This window comes from Salvelinus namaycush, chromosome 5 (assembly GCF_016432855.1).
Source record: "Salvelinus namaycush isolate Seneca chromosome 5, SaNama_1.0, whole genome shotgun sequence".
Classification (NCBI taxonomy): domain Eukaryota; kingdom Metazoa; phylum Chordata; class Actinopteri; order Salmoniformes; family Salmonidae; genus Salvelinus; species Salvelinus namaycush.
In genome coordinates this window covers 18,353,813-18,379,540 of record NC_052311.1, presented here as the reverse complement: position 1 = coordinate 18,379,540, position 25,728 = coordinate 18,353,813, and the positions used below count along the sequence as shown (strand labels likewise).

At 40.3% G+C, this 25,728-nt stretch overlaps 3 protein-coding genes across 3 annotated transcripts; all 3 read right to left on the bottom strand.

Annotated features, from left to right (window-relative positions):
• Positions 1–4,454: 4,454 nt before the first annotated feature.
• On the bottom strand, positions 4,455–9,113 carry LOC120047415 (cyclin-A2-like). Its single transcript, XM_038992932.1, has 9 exons — positions 9,022–9,113; positions 8,478–8,735; positions 7,831–8,086; positions 7,600–7,706; positions 7,294–7,517; positions 6,800–7,004; positions 6,283–6,396; positions 5,256–5,389; positions 4,455–5,027 (listed from the first exon to the last, which is right to left on the bottom strand). The coding sequence occupies exons 2-9, from the start codon at positions 8,682–8,684 to the stop codon at positions 4,976–4,978; spliced, it is 1,299 nt and encodes a 432-aa protein (XP_038848860.1). The 5' UTR covers positions 8,685–8,735; positions 9,022–9,113; the 3' UTR covers positions 4,455–4,975.
• Positions 9,114–11,196: 2,083 nt separating this feature from the next.
• bbs7 (Bardet-Biedl syndrome 7) lies at positions 11,197–17,289 on the bottom strand. Its single transcript, XM_038992931.1, has 19 exons — positions 16,794–17,289; positions 16,499–16,564; positions 16,312–16,374; positions 15,783–15,958; positions 15,332–15,518; positions 15,168–15,240; positions 14,954–15,070; positions 14,602–14,732; positions 14,303–14,387; positions 14,033–14,135; positions 13,625–13,817; positions 13,386–13,460; positions 13,230–13,295; positions 12,863–13,002; positions 12,595–12,759; positions 12,260–12,369; positions 12,013–12,116; positions 11,801–11,924; positions 11,197–11,609 (listed from the first exon to the last, which is right to left on the bottom strand). The coding sequence occupies exons 1-19, from the start codon at positions 16,827–16,829 to the stop codon at positions 11,476–11,478; spliced, it is 2,148 nt and encodes a 715-aa protein (XP_038848859.1). The 5' UTR covers positions 16,830–17,289; the 3' UTR covers positions 11,197–11,475.
• Positions 17,290–17,498: 209 nt separating this feature from the next.
• Positions 17,499–23,812, bottom strand: LOC120047413 (transmembrane protein 33-like). Its single transcript, XM_038992930.1, has 8 exons — positions 23,674–23,812; positions 22,793–22,867; positions 21,927–22,021; positions 20,300–20,487; positions 19,925–19,992; positions 19,133–19,266; positions 18,892–18,975; positions 17,499–18,726 (listed from the first exon to the last, which is right to left on the bottom strand). The coding sequence occupies exons 2-8, from the start codon at positions 22,844–22,846 to the stop codon at positions 18,597–18,599; spliced, it is 753 nt and encodes a 250-aa protein (XP_038848858.1). The 5' UTR covers positions 22,847–22,867; positions 23,674–23,812; the 3' UTR covers positions 17,499–18,596.
• Positions 23,813–25,728: the final 1,916 nt, after the last annotated feature.

The window sequence follows — 25,728 nt, the reverse complement described above, 5'->3', positions numbered from 1 at the left end:
CTGTGTGACGCCTCCAGTGTTGGCTCACACACCATCAGCCGTGACATTGATGAATCATGATTGTACAGAACATAGTACCCAACAGGTCACATACTGAATTCTCATCATAGCCATATGTGTCCCTATGCCCAGTTTGAGTCCTTATCTACAGTTTTGTGTGGCTTTAGTTAGTGAAGTGGAGGGACCCACTGTTACCAAGGAATTTGAACTGTTCAAATTCCTTGACTGTTACGATGTTTGACGTCTAGAGGTTTGGGCCTCTGTGGTTAGTTTAGGCACATGATAGTTAAAGTAATCCCACTTGGGTTGTGTATGTGATGGGCAAAGGAATATAAAACATACGTTTCTTGTCAAGGTTGTTGCTAAATCTCAGTGCAACAAATAAGCAGTGCAGCACAAAATAACTCATCCTTGCCCATATTAAATAAAGCTTTGTTGGTGAAAACGAGAAGATTTTGTCATTATTTATCTACAAAAATCCTGCCATTGTAATTTTTTTATTCAGAGAATAATGTTTTGTATATTGATGCCATGTGAGTATTTTTTGCTGAGGTACACTGTTGATCATTCAATGGAGCCTAGGGCCATTCGTGACATTGTATTTATATACAAATATACAATGAAACAAATGGGGCTACAACAGAGCTAAGTCAAGGATGCATTTTGTAGTTGTGAGCTTCATTAACCCTTGAGCTGAGGACATCATTGATTAGCTGTAGTCTTTCATTGAAAAAAAAAAATCTTCCCATTCATTACAACATACTAAACACACACACATGGCACCCCCATGGGCATGTACATGGATGAACTCAAGAGCTACTGAATGACATGTTCTGGTGAAACATAGAAATGCTTACGTTGTCAATCAAGCACATTCTGAAGTACCGACGTAACGGTGAACAATCTAATATAAACAAAATGTTCATGGATTAAAAAATGTAGTGTCATACACAAACATACCTGCGGGCGCATGCACACACACAGCTTCCTATAGAGGCAAAACACAGAGCATCCAAACAGCATGGGGTGGAAGAGGTAGACCAATGATGTGTATAAACCCTGGATGACTGACAGGGGCGCTGTATTGAAGCCAAAGACAATTTGGAAGGGGTAAAAATGCTTGTATTAATGTCTACGTTAGTTTCTAACACGTTTATTTTATTACAGACACATTAATGCATACTTTTAAATTATATTATGTGAGCTAAACATGCAAATTTCAAAATATATAAAAACATTTTCCTTTAAGTAATTTTTTTTAGAGAGATGCTTTCCCCACTACAACAAAAATACTTACATACATGTAATTTTGTCCTTGAAACATTTAATTGAAATACTGTAGAATTCCATTCATTCCTATGGAGGACTGCTCCTACTAGGGAGTGCCAATATGGCCGACCGGTGGCTTCAAAGCCTCTCAATGGCCAATACATAGCGTCAGCAATCCAGGGTTTATATACACCATTGGGTTAGACCCTTAGTTACATATATCCATGCCTAAGGCAGTACTACATTAGCGTTAGGAAACAGTGCCAGGGAAATAAAACCAAAGCATGGATTGCTGTCATACCTTAGACTGCTTACAGGGTAAGGAAATCAATGTGTAATTTGGGTGAACTATCCGTTTAATATCAGAGTGTATTCTCAGAAATTCGACATTGTAGGCTATCTTACACTGTATGCACTCATCAGAAAATATATACTGATATAATGGTGAATACATTATGTACAATACATACATAGAAATAAGATAAAACACATATACTGATGATGAAACAAGGATTGCTGAGTCACCGTCTCTGTTAGACACAACTAAGCAGTCTGAATCACTTCTCTGGTTTCTACGATCCATTGTTCAACAGACTGAAGAATAAGCCATTTATATCAGGTTATAAGCTCCATAGTGTATAGCTCGTCAGTCAACAAGCTGTGAGGCACAGTCAAACACACTTCTGTGGAAGGCTATATGTAAGTGTTCTACAAACCATGAGATACATTCAAACAGACTTCAAGAGAAAACAGTATTTTCTTTCCACAAGCTGAGGGATAGTTCAACACCCTTTCAGAAAATGCTATCGTTCCTTGACAGGTCTACAGCAGAGTCTGACACCGCTTGAGAAGAAAGCATTTTCTTATGACAAGATCTTTTGCCCTTTCAGAAAAGACAGCCTTTCCTTACAACAGTCTTTGGCACAGTCCAAAACAATTCTTGATGTGGAGAAGACCGTCTTCCCGTCCAACAAGCTGTGAGACACAGTCCAACAAAGTCAGCACACACTTCTTCTTTCCTCATACGACATAGTTTCCTCTCTGACCATGGCGAGGGTCCCTCAGAGAGCGTCCAGGCTGCAGACTAGACCCCACCGAGTTCCTCAGCTGCTTGAGGAGCATCCAGAGCAGTAGCAGCATGAGCAGAAGCAGCAGGAGCAACAGCCCCAGGTACACACTCAGGTTCCAGCCCCAGCCCAGGGCTACGGGCAGCGAGGTGGATGCCACCAAGAACCTCCTCGGTGAGGGCATGGGTCAGCTCTGGAGTCCCCCCTGAACACGTTCAGGATCCTTTAGCGTTTGGAGAGGTGCCGAGGTGTGGTCATGGTTGTCATTTTAGAATGTTAGATCATTGCGGCTGGCTGCTTTGGGAATTTTCTTTCCCTCCATGGTTTTATTTTTCCTTATATATTCCTGTTGTCTCGTATCGTTATCTAGAGGAGAATTGGTCCATAGTGTAGACGTGTGCACCCGTAAAGATAGACTGGGTAAATGGGTGGTAAGCATTCTGTTGCTGGGCTCTGTACTCAGCGATCGCCGTACAGAGCCAGAACAATGTATCACCGGTGCATACACACAAGCAGGCACACACACACAGAGCAAGAAGCCCCCCTCACTGCCATTGGCTACCTGTTCACTTGCAGGCAAAGAATCAAATCACAGGGCAGCTTGGAACAGAAAACAGGTTTAATCGTAATGTTGTCATTGAAGTGGCAGTTCGATTAAAACATTGTGTAACTAAATTGTCATAAGACATTTGACATGATCAGTCTGCTCGTTTTATGTCACAGCTTCAGAATGGAAACAATGTTGCCTTTGTGAAGAACTGCCATTCCTTTCTTTAGGACTAGGAGTTCTGATGGCTATATCTTTTGTGAAATCTTCAAATATCATTTTCTGAAGCATCAATCATATCTCCCTTAAATGTATCTGTTAAGCAGCTTTCTTCAATTTAAATGGGATCCCCAGCTTTGAACGGTCGCTTTAAAATAGCCAGATGCCAACCATAATTCATTACATTTATGGCACAGATTTCTAGATCTGTTTCTCAAACACCGGGACATGAATTGAATTCAAGCATATTCATATACACCTTATCTTGCATGATGCATGGATCATTGAAACAACCCCCCCCAAGAAACACCCATTCAATTTAAAAATGGCATCCACAATCTGCCTGTCTTTGTTTAAATGTGCATTCATCTGTGTCTCATGGCTTTAATGACTACTAAGTCATGATTTTCAACCAGAGCTTGGTGGCTGAGGACTTTCAGTTAAATTACAATATTTGAGTTGATTATTTTGTGGTCTCCTAGCAGAAGATGACATGCTACAGCATCATTTGTAACATAAGTAAAATAACTCAAACTGAAATGGCATAGTGGCGAGGCAGAAGTGTGATTACCATTGAAACCAGTGGTGTAATCATTAATCCCAGTGTTTATTGGAAAGATTCAGGTTAGTCCCTCCCAGTTCCGTTTAAGAATCATTTTGCAACAGAATCAGCCCCAAGAGTAAGTTTGAACCCGTCTAAATATGCTATTTTACTTCCATTCTATCACCATGACATGTAACTAAAAGCATTCCTCTCCAAGTTGAGGGAATCAATGTGGCAAACCAATGGGTACGCGGCAGACAAACTAATCACACAACACCAACCTAGTCATAATACAGAAATTACATCTATAGATGAGACTTTTTGAAAATGTAACTTTAAAATGGACAAAACGACTTGTTGGAAACACCATGTTACTTTAACCAGAATATATTTGTGCTAGAACAAAACCACCGGGTTGTTACTCAAATTTCCCTGCAAGGACTTGAGAAAAACATTGAAAATGTATTCACTAAGGCAGCATTTCCCAACTCAGTCCTGGTTTTTGCTCTAACACTACATAGCTAATTCATATTAATGAACTCAAGCTTTGATTATTTGAATCAGCGGTGTAGTGCCTTGGGGTCGAAGGACTGCGTTTGGGAAATGCTGCACTAAGGCAAGGGAGCAGTAGTGTTCTGGTGCCCCCAAGAGGCCACAACAAGACATGCAATACTGCCGCAACCCACAAATTGTGATTTTAAACTTTCACTTCAAATTAGAAAGCTGTCTTACATGGTGCTATGACCCTGAACTACTTCCAGAATAGTATGAAGAACAATACATTTTAAAAAGGATTAATAACCAAGGGTCTGTGGGAATGGAATTTATTTACAAGAGACATACAGAGCAGATGAATCCTTAATTGATAACCAATGAATGCCAAGACACATACATTTACATGAGACAAGTGATTTAAGAGAAAGACAGACTTTCACAGTATAAAGTTGTCATAGAAAACCAAACCATGGTTAGTCAGATTTGTCAGGAAATATTCACAAGTGTCTATTAGTGGCAGGAAGGAAAATAAGCTGCAGTTTTATTACAAAGATGCAGAAAGTGAGACTAATCTTTACAGCTTTTAAGCAATTAAAAACCACTGCAAACATTTGTCTAGTAAGAAAAGAAACATGACATTGCCTGATTAACGACATTAAAGCCCAGGGCTACATCAAGCATAAAATAACCCTTATCCTACAGGATTGTACATATAAATGCACATTTAAAAAATCTAAAATGTTGTCCACATCCTCAAGACCACGGCCATGAGTTCAGTTATTGAAATTCTGGCAATATAACACGCATAGTAAAAAATAAATATGCACAAAAAAATCAGTTCAAAGACAGTTTCATGGGGGGCTCGATGAGAGAGACCTCTTGGTACCTAGAGAGAGAAACACTATGGTAGAAATCATTCAGACCCACCATTTATGTTCAAGCTAATAGAAATCTAGAAAATTGCCATATGAACAAGTAGTATCCCTAGTAGGAAAAACAAAATAGCAATGCGTAAGCTTATTTTATATTAGAGTCACAAATGGATGGCCTGCAATGGTTTACATTAGCGAAATATGCCAACATGAAAAGAAATCCATCTATACGGTGTACTTACTTGGCAACTTTGTACTTCTCCCTCACTGACTGCTGTGCGTGCGTAGCAGCGTTGAGGTACATTTGGTGCAGATCCTCTATGCATGGCATCAGGTCTTCTAAAGAGTTGCCAGTCACCTCTGCCAGAGACTTGGACTGAAATAAAACAAACTGTCAGAAAATGCACAAAAGTCACTGCACACCAATTCATTCTAATTTAGGGCTAAGATTTCAGTTGACAAAAGATCTGAATTTAGGAAAAATTGTGGATAAATTAAACTGCAACTGAACACAGGCAGCCAACCCATCTTTTCAGGGTATGACAATCTCATGCTACGGTTGTTTAAGGAAAATGTTAAGCTTAAACTTTAGTGTGGAAAATAAAACACTGCATGGTTCTACCCTGAAGATCAAACGCAATCAAGAGACTGACGAGTCACTGTATTCCCATGTGGTCAGTTAACAAACCTTCCAACAGGGGAATAGACTACTTTTCAAACGTAAATCTTACAAAAGCATACTTAATACAGCACTGAATTCAGCAAGGTGTAAATAATAGTTTGTGCCAAGTTTAGGTGCAGAATTAAATGTTACACGGCCACTTGACCGTCAGTGACTACTAATTGGTTGTTGCACCAAGGACATAAGCAGTTGTAAATCTTGGTTATACAAAGTTCAGTCAGTTGCGATAAGGTGAGTTACCATGTTATGAACCATCAATATGAAAGTTTAGGCAGCAAGTGAGATTAAAAAAGGAAGCCTCTATTACTGAAGCCTTCCATATTTACATGAGAAAGGTTCATGAGATCCCAAAAAGTTGATTGTTGGACTACTCAGGGAGATGGACAGTGTGAGCCAGTGGCATATATACTTGCAGGGAGATAATTCCTGTTAGCTCCAGCTACCAAATCCTGGCCTACTGCACTGAGGCAAAGACCTGTTTAAGATGTTACATTGTTGCTTAATTTTGAGTGGGTCATCACGGCCGAACCAGAGGGCAATGAAACTCCTCCCCTGCTAGAACACTCAGCGCAGCATTGCAAACTCACCCATGAGCTTCCTGTTATAGTGTGGTTTGCCAAAACAAAGGCGGCAGCAGCAGTCTGAGAGGGGAGGTACTTCAGGAATGGGTCGGAGTCTACTAGACTGAGCTCCCCTAGGAACTAAGGAAACAAAGACAACATTTAAGACAAAAATCAAATATCTATAAAACAATTTCAACCTCTATGGATTTTGTTGTTCACTGTTGAAGTGATATCCCAAGAATAAATTGAAGTGCACACTAAAAGGTAATATAATGTTAGGCAAAATAGTGTTTAGAGAACTGCAAACATTGAGTAGGGCACTCAAGGAGTTGGTCTGATGATATCAGCCTCCCCCTTCCTTGAGATAAAGAACAAAAGAGTGAAGTCCCACCCTCCCACTTGTGCCATGTCATGATACCTGGTCCACCTATTGAGTGGTGCCTTTTGTTAAGTAAATCAGGTATTAAATGAAGTGAAACTGACTGGAGTAGGACTTTGAATTACAAGATGTGAACACCACTACAATGTGCAGTCTACTCACCCTTGACAAGCTCTCCACCTTGTTGCTGACAGGCTGGGTGAGATAGTACTGGGTGAGAAACTGGTTGATGGTGGGAGAGGCCAGATCAAAGGAGAGCACTTTAAGCAACAGATGCTCCATCCGCAACACTTGCTTTTTTGTGTAGGTGTCATCCGTGATGTAAACGAACTCTGCCACCTCCGGGGGGTAGATCTCTTCAAACTTCCTGCATTTGAATGAAAACCAGTGAGTGATCAAAGCACACATTGCTTAGCTTGACACAATCAATTAAAGGAGTACTTCATCTCTTGGGTTGAATTTCATTTGAAGGGACAGTTCCCTCAAATGTAAATTAGTCAGATGTTGGTGCCTATCTTGTCTAATAATTTGGGACAGAGGCCTAATACAGTGGGTTCTACACAACATATAGAACAAACTTGGTTTACGCTGCACACCTTTATGGCACACAAATAGGTGAACTATCCCTTTAAGGATGCTGTGGGGTTGACACTTACGAGGCCAACAGCATGGCGGCGGTTCCGACCAACTGCAGCTTCCCCCGCAGGACTGACATGGAAGACAGGAAACGGTCAATGTAGTTCACAGCAAGGTATAGAGTCTCGTTCTGGAGCTTGTACTCCTCGCCAACCTCCACCAGCCAGTCAACAAGGGTAGCCCGCATGCTATAGGTTATGTCTGGCTGCTTTTTCATGTAGCCTACTTTTGGTCTGAACTTAACCTAGGGACAAGAGCACAAAAAGACAACTGTAGTCATGGTTCAGTGATTTGTGTGACAACTGAACAATGAATAGTTTGCTCACCTCCATTTCCCTGAGATGCTCATGTATTTCTGAAGCATACTCTGTTGCCACATTCATGTCCACTGGCTTCTCTTCACCTTCAGTAACTGACATATCCATGGGACAATCTATATAGAGAATTGGAAAATGTTGTGACTTTCTAATCGATAGACAATAACATCACCTCAATGTTATAAAAGGGTAAAGGGAAATGTTCAATAATTTCACCAGGTGTATTACTGAAATACTCACCACCAAAACTAAGATCCATGTTAGACACACATGTGTCAGGTATGTCAAGAGGGGCCAGAGGCTGCCTGAGACAGGTAACTGTGGGGTTCAGTTTCAGGGGGTACATTTCTATGGAAGGCTTGGCTTTGAGGGACACCCTTTTCCTGGAGAAAGCAGAATCTGGCTCATCCAGGTGAATCTGAAAAGCTGGCGGCTTGGTGCCCAGCTTCTCTGCATAACTTTTAGGTACTTCACTTTCATTTTTGCAGGACAGCAACTGAAATGAAAGGTTAAATATTTCAGTGCCCATGGTTTCAACAATGAGTCAGTTCCACCTAACCATGTCATGCTAATTAATAAAAAATGTGATGATATGGGAAAGCATGAGAAAGCAAGTTGGCCATCCCAATGTTTAACAAGACGTTGACCGCATAAAATGGCGGACTACTTGGGAGGGTACCTAGCTAGTTAGCGGACATTAACAATACAAACTTTGAATACAGTAAGGTGAATATGAAGTTATTATTCAGATGTAAATTAAACACTACTCTTGGCCGTGAAAATATGACCTAAAATTATGACAGTTTTGTCCTAAGGTGATAATGTTTGGTAGTAAACAACCTAGCCCAATCTACATGCCAATTAGAAAATTGCTAGAAATTACTAACCTGTGTTGTGTTTTGAGGAATGCTGCATTGGTTGTTTTGCAAGCCTCCCAGAACTGTTCTCTGTGGTACTTTGGGGACAATGTTCTCCTGGTTGTCTGCCCAGTTTTTGATTGGACCCCTCAGTCTGGACAGCATATTTTCTTGGTTTTGGTATTCCGGCAGCGGAACATCAACCGCGCCTCCTTGTCCTTGGTTTGATCCTGACATGTTATCCTCAGTTTCTGGCTCAAACAAGTCACTGCAGAAACGTCCACTTTGCTACAAAGAAAATAAAACCTGGTAAATAAATATTGTAATGAATATAAAAACGAACTTACAAATTGTATAAGATAGCACAAACAGGCAAGCTAGCTACAGTAGCATAAGGTATCGCACAGACAAGTCTGGGGTGTTGAGATGGCAACAACGTAATTCTAAACTGCAAATTTAAAACCCTACTTAACGTTGAGACAACAAAATCATCTTCCGCATGAAAACCGACATTAGCTCGCCATGCTGTTTGACTAAATCCAATAAATGTAGCTAACCACCGCGCAACCTTTACCTAGTCCTAGTTCCTTGTTCTCTGAAAATATTTATTAATGCAGAAATGTTGCTTGTTCTCAGTTCAAGTAGCCCGCGACTATTGAAACGGCCAATCACAACCGAAGGCGAAAATTACGTCACGAATCTACGGCGGCTGATACAACTCAGACTTCATGTGTCCGAGAATACGCAGGCCGTTGCGATTTCGGCGTATAGATAATGAAAGAGTCAAAATGTACATTTTTCATAATTTGAATTAATATATCGTACAAACAATTATGATCTCTCTGAGAGCATCGCAAAGTCTTGTTACACTCATTTATGCTATACACAGAGATAACCTCACCCCATGACAAATAAACCACACATGATTTAAACCACATGATTTAAATACTCTAGTTAGTCTAAATACTTCAATAGAAATATAACTGCCAAACATCAAGGATGGTATGTTCAAGTGCCAACCTATAAAACAAAACATATAACTGAATATACAGTGCATTCAGAAAGTATTCAGACCCTTTGACTCTTACACATTCTATTCTAAAATGGATGAAAATGTTTGTTTTTCCCCCTCATCAATCTACACACAATATCCCATAATGACAAAGCAAAACATATTTTTGGGAATTTTTTCAAATGAAATATCACATTTACATAAGTATTCAGACTCTTTACTCAGTACTCTGTTGAAGCACAGGGGTTTAGGATACCTGGGGCGGCAGGTAGCCTAGTGGTTAGCAGGTAGCCTAGCCTAGTGGTTAGAGCGTTGGACTTCTAACCGAAAGGTTGCAAGATTGAATCCCCGAGCTGACAAGGTAAAAATCTGTCCTTCTGCCCCTGAACAAGGCAGTTAACCCACTATTCCTAGGTCGTCATTGAAAATAAGAATTTGTTCTTAACTGACTTGCCTAGTTAAATAAAAAAACATTTTTTTAAAGCACCTTTGGCAGCGATTACAGCCTTGAGTATGACACTACAAGCTTGGCAGACCCGTATTTAGGGATTTTCTCCCATTCTTCTCTGCAGATCCTCTCAAGCTCAGGCCAGGTTGGATGGGGAGTGTCACTGCACAGCTATCTTCAGGTCTCCCCAGAAATATTTGATTGGGTTCAAGGGACAAGTCTGTGGTCTCAAGGACATTCAAAGACTTGTCCCGAAGCCACTCCTGCCTTGTCTGTGTGCTTAGGGTCATTGTCCTGTTAGAAGGTGAACCTTCACCCCAGTCTGAGGTCTCGGATAGCTCTGGAGCAGCTTTTCATCAAGGATCTCTCTGTACTTTGCTCTGTTCATCTTTCCCTCGATCTCCCTGCCGCTAAAGAACATCCCCACAGCATGATGCTGCCACCACCATGCTTCACTGTAGGGATGGTGCCAGGTTTCCTCCTGACGTGACGCTTGGCATTCAGGCCAAATAGTTCAATCTTGGTTTCATCTGATCAGTGAATCTTGTTTCTCATGGTCTGAGTCTTAAGGTGCCTTTTGGCAAACTCCAAGTGGCCTGTCATGTGCCTTTTACTGAGGAGTGGCTTCCATCTGGCCACTCTACCATAAAAGCCTGATTGGTGGAGTGCTGCAAAGATGGTTGTCCTTCTGGAAGGTTCTCCCATCTCCACAGAGGATCTCTGGAGCTCTGTCAGAGTTACCATCGAGTTCTTGGTCACCTCCCTGACTAAGGCCCTTCTCTCCCGATTCCTCACTTTGGCCGGGCGGCCAGCTCTAGGAAGAGTCTTAGTGGTTCCAAACTTCTTCCATTTAAGAATGATGGAGGCCAGTGTTCTTGGGGACCGTCAATGTTCCAGACATTTTTTGGTACACTTCCCCAGATCTCTGCCTCAACACAATCCTGTCTGGGAGCTTTATGGACAATTCCTTTGACCTCATAGCTTGGTTTTTGCTCTGACGTACTCTGTCAACTGTGGGATCTTATATAGACAGGTGTGTGCCTTTCCAAGTCATGTCCAATCAATTGAATTTACGACAGGTGGACTCCAATCAAGTTGTAGAAACATCTCAAGGATGATCAATGGAAACAGGATGCACCTGAGCTCAAATTTGAGTATCATAGCAAAGGGTCTGAATACTTACATAATTAAGGTATTTATTTATTTTCATACATTTGCAAACATTTCTAAAAACCTGTTTTCACTTTGTCATTATGGGGTAGTGTGTAGATTGATGAGGGAAAAAAAATATTTTAATCCATTTTAGAATAAGGCTATAATAACATAACAAAATATGGAAAAAGGGGTCTGAATAGTTTCCAATGCACTGTATATAGCTAGGCCAACAGAATATGGCTTTAGACATCCAGATGTTGTTGACAATTGACATAAAAAATTCAGATTATGTAACATAATTCTAGTATCTTACACACAAAAAAAGCTGGAAAGTAAACTCTATACTCTAAACAAAACAAAAGCTATTACAAATGGAGTGTAAAAGTTTGCATCCTCTTTGCTCAAGTTTGATATTATGCCTCATTGAAGAAATTCATCAAAGAATCCAAATCGTAGTTATCCAAAACTTCCAGCAGCAATGACACCTTTGTCTTCACATTCTGTCCTTTGAATTTGAATTTGTCGATGAAGAGGTCCGTTATCATACCTGGGGAAACGGAAAAACACACACACAGGTTACTGTCATGGTAGTTTTGCATAACCATACTGTCAAATTCGTTTTGCACCCAGGATATAAGGATCATTGGCAAGCTAAGCAACTGTGATAGCTGAAAGTGTAATTTGTTTTTAATTCTACTGAAACAAGAATTCTAGAGCAATAACTGTACATTGATATACCATAAAGTCTTTCCAGGTGAGCTGGTTGTTTCTTGTATTCCTCTAGCAGATAGGCAGACTCGTCTAGAATGTTACGATATTCAGGAATGAGGAAGTCCGCATTCCCCTCGTGAACCTGAAGCTCCTACAAAACACACACAGCAAAATTTGAGCAAGAGTTGCAATATTTAAGTAGTTTCATTTATTTATTTTTTTGCAACACTAGCACTTACTTTTAATGCGTCAATCAGCTGAACCTTTTTGGCCAATAGCAGCTGATACTCAAGCTTCGGATGAATCATCTTGAGTGTGTGGCCCACTGAATCGTCATTGATATCTGGAAATTAGAGCCACAAATAAAATTGTGAGATAAGATAATATATGTTTTATTTCATGAACAGACATAACTGTTTCACTCCATCGTCGATAACTCTAACTAGTAGCCTAAAAACAGATAAATGTAACTAGCTAAAGACCTACCATAAGAAATATCAAGATTGTTTTTTCTTTTGGTGGCTTCTTTGGAGAGGACATCCTTCAGTATGGAGATGGTGGAAATATTGTCAGACTTGAAGTGGCCTTCCCCTTTACTAAAATGACAAAGTGGGAGAAGAAAACCCATATTGAATGTACAGTCTTAATTCAATCTCCCTATAGTACAATGGCAAAAGGTTTGTGAAGTGAGCTTGATTTCAGCTTTAGTTTGCACTTTTGGGATTATTCCATTGGTTACATTTACTTGGAAAACTAAACCAAGAACTCTGATGCATATCCCAAAGGGGATAAATTAAGTTGTATTGAATTTAATTCCTAACCAGTACGTGGCTTCCAGCTGCGTTCCAAGGAAAGTGTTCTGGAAGTAGAAGGTGATATTCTCCCCTGCTGGAGTCTTCTCTGGGACCTCTGGCAAGCAGAAGAGGACCCAGGAGTGGATCTCTGCAAAGCTGAATTGGCCAACTAGACTCAAAGTGTTCATGGGTCTGTTTGGGGGGGATGGAGAGAAAAAGGGAGCGAATGAAAGAAGACAGAAAAAGAGGGAAATTGAGTCAAACACTGTCTTTCTTTCAGTATCCTTATCCTTACCTGTCCTGTTCAATGGTGTGAGTTCTCTGGTGAAGGGACAGAGGTTTGATGAGGTACTGGCGTACCTGACAGGTCTTGGGCTGCAGGCGTGGGGTGATGTAGGCCTGTAGGGTGCCATATTGGCCCTCAATGGACCTCACCTGGAGAAGGGAGAAGATGCTGTGACACAAGTCATGAGAACACACAGCAGTGTTGCCCTTAGCATTGCAGAGGCAGGTGAGACTGGGTGGGAACTTGAGAGTGGTACTTCTATTGGTTGCAATTGACAATTTATTATGAATTGCCATGAGTACAATTCTAAATAAATTGTTATTGGGCTAAAATCAGTAAGAACTGACTAAAACATACTCTTAAAAAAATCCCTCACCTTCAGCTCAAGCCGTGTAGTATTTGCTTGGCATCTGTACGTAACGAGTAGAAAATTGCCTTTTGGCTGCTGGAACAGAAGGCATAATTAGTGCCTTGAGGAATCTAAAGCATTCACTTGTATTATTTGTATGCTCTCTGTACGAGGACATCTCACCTCTGAATCACATTCGCTGAAACTCACAACAGCAGAGTTCTTGTCGACATCCAGCAGATCAATTGGTACATCACTCTGTAAAGAAAACAATATTAACGTTACAATCCATGACAGAAATATCCACAAGTCATTGCATATTTGTATAATTAGCAGATCTCTCTCATGCAAAAAAAACATACAAATTTCTCTTCCGGGTTCAATACAGAACATAAATACAGAGTTGAGTCAATTTATTTCACCTGCAGCAGCAGATTGTCGATGGCCGTCTGCACTTCCAGGGTCAGGCTGTAGCTGGCGTCATCCTGACACAGGGTGAACTTGTCGTTGACGCTGAACACAGGCATGGCAGAGACCGCCGTACTAGACTGCGCGGTTTGCTGGTACTTCTCACGGCCCTGAACGACCTTCATCTGCAGTTGGTCTAGCTCTGCCCTGAGGGGGACAAGCGTTCTGGGTTCATACTGGGAAAATTATAACAACAGACAGCATCTGTCCTCATATTTAAGTTAGCTAACTTAAATTTTTGCTAAACACAGGACTTTACTTTGGCTGTTGAATTAACCTTGCCAACACTGAGTTTTGCTTACAAAGTTCCATTGATATATATTGCAAACGCAGGTGACAACAACAACTGTCCACAAGTATACCTGAGAGCTGCCACTTTGCTCTGGGTCTCCTGACTCATCTTGACTTCCTCTCCAGGGCCTGCCTCTGCCTGCTGGGGCTCTGTGGTCAGCCCTGTCACCCATCCTGGACACACACATATTATTTCAAGCCGCTCATAACTTTGTATCTGTATCTCCTATAGAGCACTTAGGAGCAGCAAACAGTCAGCGGACATTCATTTTTCTCTCTAGTGTTTTTTTTTTTAGTATAGCTCTTGTGCATAAAACCCTCTCCTTTTGTTGATAGCTCACCTGTGTACGTGGCTGTTAGAACCTCGTCATAAGACTCCTTCCCAACACAGCCACCCTGGATAGAGGTGACGCTCTCCAATAACACCTGGTGGACAAATCCAAAGACATGGATTTCTACAATATTCTCTCAACTTTAGGACAGAAAGTTTGTTATTTATTTTACAACAAAAATACATTTCTATCACCCTTGAATTAAAATAAATACCGGTAGGTATTTTCCCCCCCTGAATTTCAGATGATATGTACAACGCCAGTAGAATGTAGCATAAAATAATGAAAAATATTATTTGTGGATTTACATGCTCAAAGCGCAATGTGGGCTCGTTGGAGCTGTCAAACCCATAGACCTCCACTGTCCCATCGTCCCTGCCAACAAGGATGTCTTTCACCCCGTCACCCAGAATATCATACGTGTCGATGCACAAAACACCTAGTAGAAACAGCCATAGAAGAAGAAAATGTCGAATAAGCTCAATGAATGGAATGATGCTATATGATTGAATGATGTCTAACATGGTAAGTCAATGTTAATAACATTCTTACAATATACAATGATAATACATGTGCTAATTGTGTTTCAGTGCATAGGTACTCTGAGTCTCTGACAGATGAAACATATACTAGTTTTCATCTTCATTAACAGTACTGTACCTCCTTTCTTTTTCTCATTATCAATCTCCCATTTAGAAGAGGAAGAGGAATCAGTTATCCTAATCAGTCCCAGTTTGCCATCCACAGTTCCATAGAGAACGTCTTCGCCATTAGTCCCTAAAGCAGACGGTGGGGTAGAAGTAGACCAGTTTGCTGTAAGTACAGGGATGTGTGAAATTTACATTTGAGTTCAGTATAAGGATTTTATACTCGCCTCCATCTCGATTGTACAGCTCCAAAACTGAGGGAGGACCAGGGACTTCAATATCATACACAAGCTCAGATCCCTATGGGCAAGAAAACACAAACTCACTGAAGTACTCATTGAAGTACGTATATATATTCATACTGCAGTACTCACAAACAATTTCCATTCACCTGCAACACTCTGAGAACTCGGTCTTGACATGCCAACACAGGGACAATGCGGCCCAAGTTCTCAGCAGGCAAGCACACAATGTCATTAATTTTGTCTCCAGACAGGTAGTAGTCTTGATCCTTGCAGTCACAGTAGTGGTTGTAGATGTAACTCGCACACACAAAAAGGTCTGCTCCTGAAACGTGCCTGAAAAACACATTGTAGGCATGAAAAAAAAAAACACATTGTAATATAAAGCAGCACAAAAACACACCCACAATTCCTCTTATTTATAAACCAATTAAAGAATGCTCCAAGTCTCTTTAAAAATAAAAGCTAGACTATACTTTCTCAAAACCATAACCATAACCATACTCCCAAGTCTCGCTCGTCACTGTTGACAAACATGTGTAGAAGGCTTGGAACCAAGGCCAGGTAACCTATAATTCACATCAAAAAGTTAAAACTCACATGGCATTGATGCTTTCTGTAAGGTTGGCCTCAAAGGACAGGAACTGTTTGCCTTTCTTGGTGTATCCCTTCACTTCCGAGCCAGCACACACAAAGATCTTCTCCTGTGGGGTTCCAAGAGCCCCACCAAGGTCCAGCCTTGTTATCTTCTGCCCTGGCAAAGTCTTGAACACAGGCTGGAAAAGATAGGTACAATCAACGTTCATGGAATGAAACTTTATTTATTCATTACACAATGACAAGGGAAACTTGTCTTTTAGAGGGCACTGTACCCATGCCACCGAACAGCACAGGGTCAGCTGCAGAGAAGCTTTCCTGGTGCAGATAGGGATTAAGCTAAGTGCCTTGTTCCTGGGCACAACGGCAGTAGGTATTCATATGAAGTCCATGAAAGTGGCTGTATTCTGCTAGCCTTGGTGCCAGTCTGGCTCTGATTTAGCCAACAGTGATGAATGAGTAGGCTCCAAAAAAAGACTGGCACCCAGGTGAGTATTTCAATGTTGTTAAATATGTAGGACTCAATACCTACCACAGCTTCTCCTTTTTTCATCCCAAAACAAGTTATCACACCATCATGATCAGCAACAGCAACCTGAGACACACAAAACGACATTTCTAACTCGAGTACTTGGGACATTGTTCAAAAATCATATTCCAACACACCACAAGGTCTATTTATGGGTCACCTCTAATAATGCACATTCACATTACAGTACCTTTTGGGTTGCTTTGCGTCCCAAGGCAGGGAGGAGCCTCATGGTTTTCTGAGATATCACACCAACCTGTGTCGATGAATGTGACAGCCAGAGTCAGTCAGTATCACGAGTCATCTAGTTACTTAAGGTAAAATTGGCAGAGTACACAAATAAAATCAAGCTGTTCAACTCTTTTTCCATTCAGGCTACTATTTAGCCATAACATTGGTGACATGGTCAGGGGTCAAAATATAGGAAAAATCTACCCAGTTGAATTATCTAGCTAGTTATACTAGCAAACATGCAATCCAGTTACCTGTAGATAATCAATTCGGTTGAGGTTTATCTCCATGATGTTCTTGTCTTGATGTGAGTGTTTGGTCGGCAAAACTAGTATGCAATTCAATTGATTAGCTCGCTATCTAATAACGTTCGCTTAATTATCCAAAAGGTTTCTGTCCAGTAACGTTAACCGTTTACAATCAACAACAAAAATTCAGACCGGCGTTACAGGTATCTAAATCAACGTTAGCTATCTAATACAGATAGCTGGCTAACATGCGAGGTGAACAAAGAGCATTTTGTCAGATTGGGATTATTCTGTAATAGGGATTAGCCTTGTTGGCTAATTTAGCTGGATCGTTAAAACTGTAGTCAGAATGCACGTTGCATACTCCCTGACGTATTAGTATATTCTATATAGCCGCCACATCGTTTGATTTAGTTCAACCATAACGTTAGCTAATTTGTCGACGTTATAGTAGTTAGAAAATGGTTGTCGAAATAACTAGCATCTGATTCTTCTGCGCGCACACTGGACCCGTTACCATGGACAACGTTGTTCGTTTGAAGAAGCTTCAATATCATTGGGTGATGGTGACTGTGGTGTAATTCAACATAGAATCTGAATGGTTTAGCAGTTCCAGTATTTTTGTCTTCCTGGTTAGTAGAAAGTGGCCATCCTCTAAGAACCAAACCAATAAAATCACCAATGCTCCAAAAATGAGTCAAAGAATACTAATTGATACGAATCATGTTTATATTAGTGAATATGGAGGTTATAAATCTCATTCAACAAGGTCATTTTTCGATTTAAGAGAATGGAGAAATTTATTCCAGAGCTATACAAACATGGTTTCTCTACAAGTAAATAAAGAAATTTAACATGGGCGTGCACTGAATCGGAAAACTATAGGGATATTAGCCACAAATCAGTTAAATTGAACCTGAATTTAAATAGATTTTCAATTAGAAAACCTATTAAAAATGCAAATATAAACTTGTATTTGAAACCAGCCTAGTCCTTCCCATTTACTGCATAACATGTGCTTTGTGCAGACTGAGGAAATGCTGGTATAGTGAAACTGATTCATTTCAGCCATAAATCCTACAACTACATGTCCTTGTACCATTTAAGTCTTCAAAATAGAGCAGATATGTTGCCTTCTAATTTCAGGGCCCTTTTGACACTGCCTCAACTGCCAACACATTTTTTAAATAGTGAGTTACATGGCATTGATCACATTTCAAATTCAAAGAGTAGAAATGTGTTAAGACACAATCATAACCAATGCTTTCCGTGTAAGAAAACAAACATAAAATGGAATTAGTGGATGTAAAAAATAAAATACAGAGCAACTGACATCACCTTTGAAAAGCACAATATTTGGCTATTAAAAAAAAAGAGACTGCAACTATGTATAGTACAATTTAATTATCTAATCTCAGAAGTTAGTATTTTTTTTTTTAAAGATAAGAACAAGTATTTTCCATGACAAAGACATTTAACCATCACAAGGTCAATCCTTAGAAGTAGAACACATCAAATAGTCAGCTGGTGTTTATTCCCAAAGAGAGCGAGAGAAAAGAGGGGGGTGGAGTGAGTGTTTGGCTGTTCCATAAAGCCATATTGAAAACAATCAGTTTTCAGTGCGTCGCAGTCCGAGCCTCAGCCTCCGCTGTAGCATATGAACAGAGCAGCAGGAAGACAGACCAGACTAACATTCAAAAGGTTTTTTTCCTTGCTCTCAAAGTTGTTGTTCGTCCGTCCCTCTTGAGTTGAAATGCTGCCACGCCCCTTACAGTACAAACTATGGTTGTGTGGGAACAGGAAGTAAGGTCACACTGCGGTGGGGGCCAGGCGGCTCATAAAGGAGACACTGTTGAGGCACATCTTTCTGAAGAAGGCGGGGCAGGCGGGCTTCATGACGAAATGTTCCAGCAGAATCCGCAGCTCTGAGAACAGGGTGCTGGGAGAGGTGGACAGGGAGATTAGGGGTTAGGGGGAAATGATGGTTTGAGAAATGATTTAATCAACATCATATACCTAGAAACACACAATTTGGCATATTTGATACTGTACAATTATCCTACATATTAAAATTATTGCACAAAATTCAAATGAGGCTACTTACCGGCAATATGGGTTTCTCCTTGATGTATAGCGGAGAGTTAGAAACCTGTAGTAAATGAAAGGCTGCAGCAAGCTTCCCTGGCCACTGTAAACACAAAGACCAAGAGTTAATCAAGTGATTAATCATCTCAGTTCATAGTGGTATTGTAAGACATCAACTAAGAAGGAAAAAACCTAATCTGACTTCAGTCTAAGGTACCATTCAAATGTGCTGAGAAATTTACCAAGAAATAGAAACATACCTGAAGAGCATGAATATGGTGGCTGGCATGAGGAAGATCTCATTGCAGGCGATGAACTTCAGGATGTTCTGCTGGTTGGCCGAGAGCTTGTTGAGGAAGTTCCTCATGAAGAGAAGGCTATTGGGGCCCATTGCCTAAAAGGGGAATTATACACATCAGGATCACATGACTAAACTAGCACAGTTATACAGCACCTTACACACTGTACATTTTCCATTATTGTATATGTATATACTGTACTCTATATCATCTACTGCATCTTGCCATCTTTATGTAATACATGTATCACTAGCCACTTTAAACTATGCCACTTTATGTTTACATACCCTACATTACTCATCTCATATGTATATACTGTACTCTATACCATCTACTGCATCTTGCCTATGCCGTTCTGTACCATCACTCATTCATATATCTTTATGTACATATTCTTTATCCCTTTACACTTGTGTGTATAAGGTAGTAGTTGTGGAATTGTTAGGTTAGATTACTTGTTGGTTATTACTGCATTGTCGGAACTAGAAGCACAAGCATTTCGCTACACTCACATTAACATCTGCTAACCATGTGTATGTGACAAATAAAATTTGATTTTGATTTGATTTTAATGCCCTAAAATCGGAAATGTCTAATGAGAAATGTGCAAAATTACTATTTTACCTAGCCAAAACAGGTAAAAGGGTATTTTATAAAATACCCTTTTTCGAGTGTTGGTTATGCTTTACCCAACTGGCTTTTTAATGGCTTCACGAACATTGAAATGTTTTGGAATCAAGAGAGGATACTTACGTCAAGAACCTTCTTTGTGTAGGTGGTTGCATGAAGCAACGAGAAGAGGAAGACTGGGAATATGCTCACTGTAGACTGCGGTTAAGTGGCAATCAGCATTAAAAATGTACAACAATGCAAAATAAACACATTTAAGGTCAGCATCAAATAGTGCCGTCAAGCAATGCCTTCTTGTTAATAGGTTTAGTAGGTCTGCATAACTGAAACCATGACCCCCAAGCATTACAAAACCTTCCTGCAACACAATTAGCCTTCTCCCCAAACCAGTTTGTTGGTGATATACCAAACTCTAGCTTTATAAGAGACCATTATGACAACAACCAAGGCATGGTGATACTATGGTGATAAGGCCTTTATGTATGGTTGAGAGGATACTTGTAATGGGGTAAGAGTTGACCAGGATGAGGGAGTACAGCAGGTAGTGACAGCTGTCCTCTTGGAGTGCCTGGGCTAGGAAGGCTCTGCTGAGCTGGAAGTGAGGAAGCCGCTGGTGTAGCCGCAGAGCACTGGTGAGTGCGTTGGCCAGCAGCGCACGCTGATAGAAATTGGCAGCCGCCTGGGGTCTGGAAAATGTCAAAGAGAAATGAATTACTCTGAGGGAACTCAGACTGGTTAACTATCTCTACTTGCACATTCATCTTCTGCACATCAATCACTCCAGTGTTTAATTAGTATATTGTAATTACTTCGCCATCATGGCCTATTTATTGCCTTACCTCATTTGCACACACTGTATATAGATTTTTTTCTACTGTATTATTGACTGTATGTTTGTTTATTCCATGTGTAACTGTGTTGTTGTATGTGTCGAACTGCTTTGCTTTATTCTTGGCCAGGTCGCAGTTGTAAATGAGAACTTGTTCTCAACTAGCCTACCTGGTTAAATAAACATGAAATAAATCAAATTTAAAAACTATACTGAACAAAAATATATTTTTTAAATTCAACAATTTCACTGAGTTAGAGTTCACAAGGAAATCAGTCAATTTAAATAAATATATTAGGTCGTAATCTATGGATTTCACATGACTGGGTAGGCATAGGCCCACCCACTGGGGAGCCAGGCCCAGCCAATCAGAATTAGTTTTTCCCCCACAAAAGGGCTTTATTACAGACAGAAATACTCCTCAGTTTCATCAGCTGTCCATGTGGCTGGTCTGAGATGATCCCACAAGTGAAGATAATAGATGTGGAGGTCATGTGCTGGCGTGGTTACACGTGGTCTGCGGTTGTCAGGCCAGTTGGACGTACTGCCAAATTCTCTAAAACTACGTTGGAGGCGGCTTATGGTATGGATTTAACATCAATTCTCTGGCAACAGCCCTGGTGGACATTCCTGAAGTCAGCATGCCAATTACACGCTTCCTCAAAACTTGACATCTGTGGCATTGTGTTGTGACAAAACAGCACATTTTACAGTGACCTCTTATTGTCCCCCAGAACAAGGTGCACCTGTGTAATGCTCATGAAGTGAGGTAATGCTCATGAGCCACACCTGTCAGGTGTATGGATTATCTTGGCAAAGGAGAAATGCTCACTAACAGTGATGTAAACAAATGTGGGGAGAAATTGAGAGAAATAAGCTTTTTGTGCATATGGAACATTTCTGGATCTTTTATTTCAGCTCATGAAACCCAGGACCAACACTTTACATGTTGGGTTCATATTTTTGTTCAGTATACATTTGGGAGTATATTAAAATGGTGGAACAGTTTTGACCACAAAATGCTACTAAAGTGAATATGTGGTGGGATCAGGTGATCATTTGTAAAACATCTGTTCATTTAGCAGTTATGCATTGGTTGTCTCTGTCAGGTATTGTTGCTATATTGCTATGTGCACATGAAGAAAAATATTATCCCTGGAACTAAGTAAACATTAACAATAATGCAAAACCCAAACTGCAGTAGAAAACCAAACCCAATGACCAGTCCCTATCATACAGTATTACTTTCTAAATAGACATATAGACAAAGCAAACAATTGGAGCATTGAGCCTTACCCTAAGAGAGGTAGAATGAACATTACTGAGCAATAGACGGTGAAGAGCCGCGAGAGCCACATTGCCGTCTCTAGTTTGTTAGCCAACATGAATTGCTGTGGGGGAAAAAAGTACATTCAAGTACATAAGATTTTTAAAAACTAGACTAAATCATCCACTGTAAAATCACCATCCACTGTAGAATCACAACCATAGGCCTATATAGTATCAGTATGAGAACTAGGGTTGCGGTAATCCAGATTTTCATACAGTTTTTGTACCATACCGGGGTATACGCCATTACCGATGTGCACACAAGGGGCTCAAAAACTATTTAGGCAACAGGGATCTTGATCGTCTCTGCTGTAACCAAGAAGCTTGACATCTAGCCACTTTGCTAGCAAGTTATTAAACCAAATGCAATGCTGGAGCCCTGAGCTGGATATCATTTATTTGACATATCTTAGATTTCTTATAGTTATGCTTAACTTATAGTTATGAGCAGTGGCGTAGCACGCACCCGTCTGTATTTCAAAATAGGCCAAAATGTGAGAGCCAAAAAAATGAATATATACCTTACTGCAATGTAGGGATGCAATTGAATACGTAAAAAAATGTCCCTTGCGTTGCACTACAAATTTGGGGCTGCACACATTTGCATGTTTTTGCAATTCAACTAAATTAGGCTTCAGGCTGGATTTATCCTCCACCAAACATTCACGCTAACAAAATGTCACTAGAGCGTGCGTAAAGTTACAACCTATGACATGCAGCAAAATGTGTGTGGAGTGGAGGTTCTACATTATAGAGTATGTCTAGTGGAGTATAAATCCAGCCTATCAAATACAATCTATGATCTGATGAAGTAGAAGTGCATGATTACTCACCACTGTCCCTAATTGAGGGGGAGGAGGGGCACTTGTTTGCTCTGTGTCAGCCATCTTCTTGACTCTGGTTTATCCCTGAAAAGAAAAACACAAAGACACCGTTTAATGAATATCTTCTGGCACCCTGACATTGCAAGCTCACTTGAAATGGCAAGAATGATACAATGCTGCTTAGTTCTCGCTCTTTCAGGTTTAGGCCAACTTGATCTCTGTGCCTCTTGAAAAATGGTTTCATAATGATAGATTTAGTGAAACCTTGGATGCTAAGGCTAGTGATCTGAGAATATGTTCACAGATGAACAGGCAGAAGACAGTCACTTGGCTTGCAAGCAAAGCATGACATGTTCGTGAGTTGTTTTTGATATGTGCAGTAAAGACATTAACATCAAAACTAGTTAGCAAGCTAAAACGTTTAAACTGAATCAAGCAAATGTTAGTTATCAGACTTAACGTTAGCTAGTTAACGTTAACTAGGTTAGTTAGATGACAATTCATCTATCATTTGTTCAGTGTTAAATTAGCATTGACGGAACACAGACGCTGTCCAGCTAGCTGAGCTGAAGTTAACAATTATTAGCCAGAAGTGAGACAGATCCAGGAAATGATAAATAGCAAACAAATGTGTTGGCTTTATTTAATTAATTGAGAAAACGTTAGCAAGCTGGCTAATGTCAGTTAATAAACGAGCTAGCCTAATGTACGCTAGCTATTAGCTAGCTAGGACTGCATCCACTAGAATGTTGCTTGTTAGCAAGCTAGCTAGTAACGGTAGCTCAGTATTTGTCTAGATAGCTAGCTCAAAAAGCATTATGTGTAGCTAACGTTAAGAGACTGTCTGCAATGTAATACGAATAAGATTTAGACTATTTTCCGAAAATTACCTGAAACTGTCGAAATCAACGTTGTGTCACTTGTACGAGTGATTGTGTTATTTTGTTGGCTAATTTTGCTACAGTAGCTAGCTACTCAGCCATCTGCGTCCTTCCTACCAAAGACAGTATGAAGATATGCAGTAACTGCTTCTCCCGGATCAAGTTGTAGGCGATGTCATTGCGACGTTGGTTAGCTATGCGCATGCGCAGAATCACGTTCACCGGGTCTAAAGGTCGTCTCGCCGAAATGTGCTTGTGCATGCCATCAAAAAGACACTCATCGATATAAAGTTGTTTTTGACGAAAATGAAAACGTGTCACTTTCACGAGGCTCGAGTAATAACATATTCCGCTACTTAAGACATTGGCTCGAATCTAGGTAGTGCCTTCAGATTTCGAGAAATTTGTTTCAATTCTCTCATTGGGTGTGTTTAAGTTGTAAGGCTAACAGGCTGACTACACCGCCGCGAGCGTTGCAAAATAAATTTAGAAATCTATATTATTCAATTATTGCACCCACACTGCTCGTGAGCGTCTTCATTGCCAAGGGCTAAAATAGAAGTCAGTTCTATTTGTGACGCAGATCGCAGTGCAAGTCCTGCCTCTCACATCTCCTCATTGGTTTATAGAAGCAGGTACCCATGTGCCATCTCCTCATTGGTTATACCCACATGGGTGACTGAAAGACGAACAAGGTCAGTGGCGGTAATGCACCTAATTTATGAAAGTTGCCAATCACAATATAAAGTCAAGAGAAGAAAAAGCCTAGAAGGAGAAGAGATGACTAGAAACAATTTGGTTTACCGGTTTATCTGTTTATTAATTGTCGGAGTAGAGGACCTTGTGCATTTCAGGTAAAATAACAACTCAATGTTTATATCCCAGGACAAATTAGCTAGCAACAGCAAGCTAGCTAAATAGGACAAATTAGCTAACAAATGCAAGCTAACTAGTTAAATTGCCATAAATGTTTAATGCTTTTCGACCTGTCCCCAAATTAATGTAAGTGGTTTAGAGTTTGTTTAGATATTTTAACCTGCGTGTCATGATCGCGTTTGGTGTGGGGGGACAAAATTAATTTATGCACGATGGAGCATGCGCACAGCCGGTTTTGGTTCTGTGTAAAGCAACTGACTGTAGACGAAAGTCAGTGAAAGTGTGTCAGTGACAGCTGAATGTCTGACACTAATGTGGGTTTCCAACAGCAAGGCTCAGATCAACATGGCAGTGTTGCCATTGTTTATAAAATGTTTAATTTATAATGTTAAAATAAACATGTCTCCAACACCCATATCACACACTCACAAACTGAAATCATATGTGTGCACATTATACAATCAATTAGTGAGAGAGAGAGCCTCAAACATCACATACATTTTTTAAATATTTACTGTACACATGAATTCTGGCAAATTGTTGGGAGCTAGAAACACAAGCATTTCGCTACACCCGCAATAACATCTGCTAAACTAGAGTATGTGACCGATTTGATTTGTAATTGGTTCCCCTCTTATGTCTTCGGTCACGTTCACCTTGGTCAAACAAAAACACCCTAATAAAAATAGAGCCTCACACAATGAAGTTGGTGAAGAGCAAATGCCGAAACTTGTACTCGACTGCAGTCAACTTCATGACCTTTGATCACATGATTTTTGTAAAGTTCATGCAGTCAACATGTAAACGCAAGTCTGAAAATCTTTTGCCCTAGAATGCAACACACTTTGGAAGGTGGCGACAAATGACGGTCAACAACTTGACAAAAGTGATCGACTCGAACGCGCCCATTGACTTCTCAAACCCAGGCCTGGTCTCCCAAGTATGCGTTCCCGGGAAGTATCTCGACGTTGCGTCTCTGAGTTTAGAAACTCTGTGGTTTCCACGGCGAATTAGAATTGATCAGCTGACCTTGCACCAGAAAGGGAAAAATATCGCGATGTTTGTAGACGTGACCAAATTCAAATTATCTCTGTTTTATTGTATTATCTAATTAAGGCTTCTATTATGTTGTCTTAGCAATATTTCTGAGTCAAACATTCATCTTACTGGAACTATTTTACTGTAAAT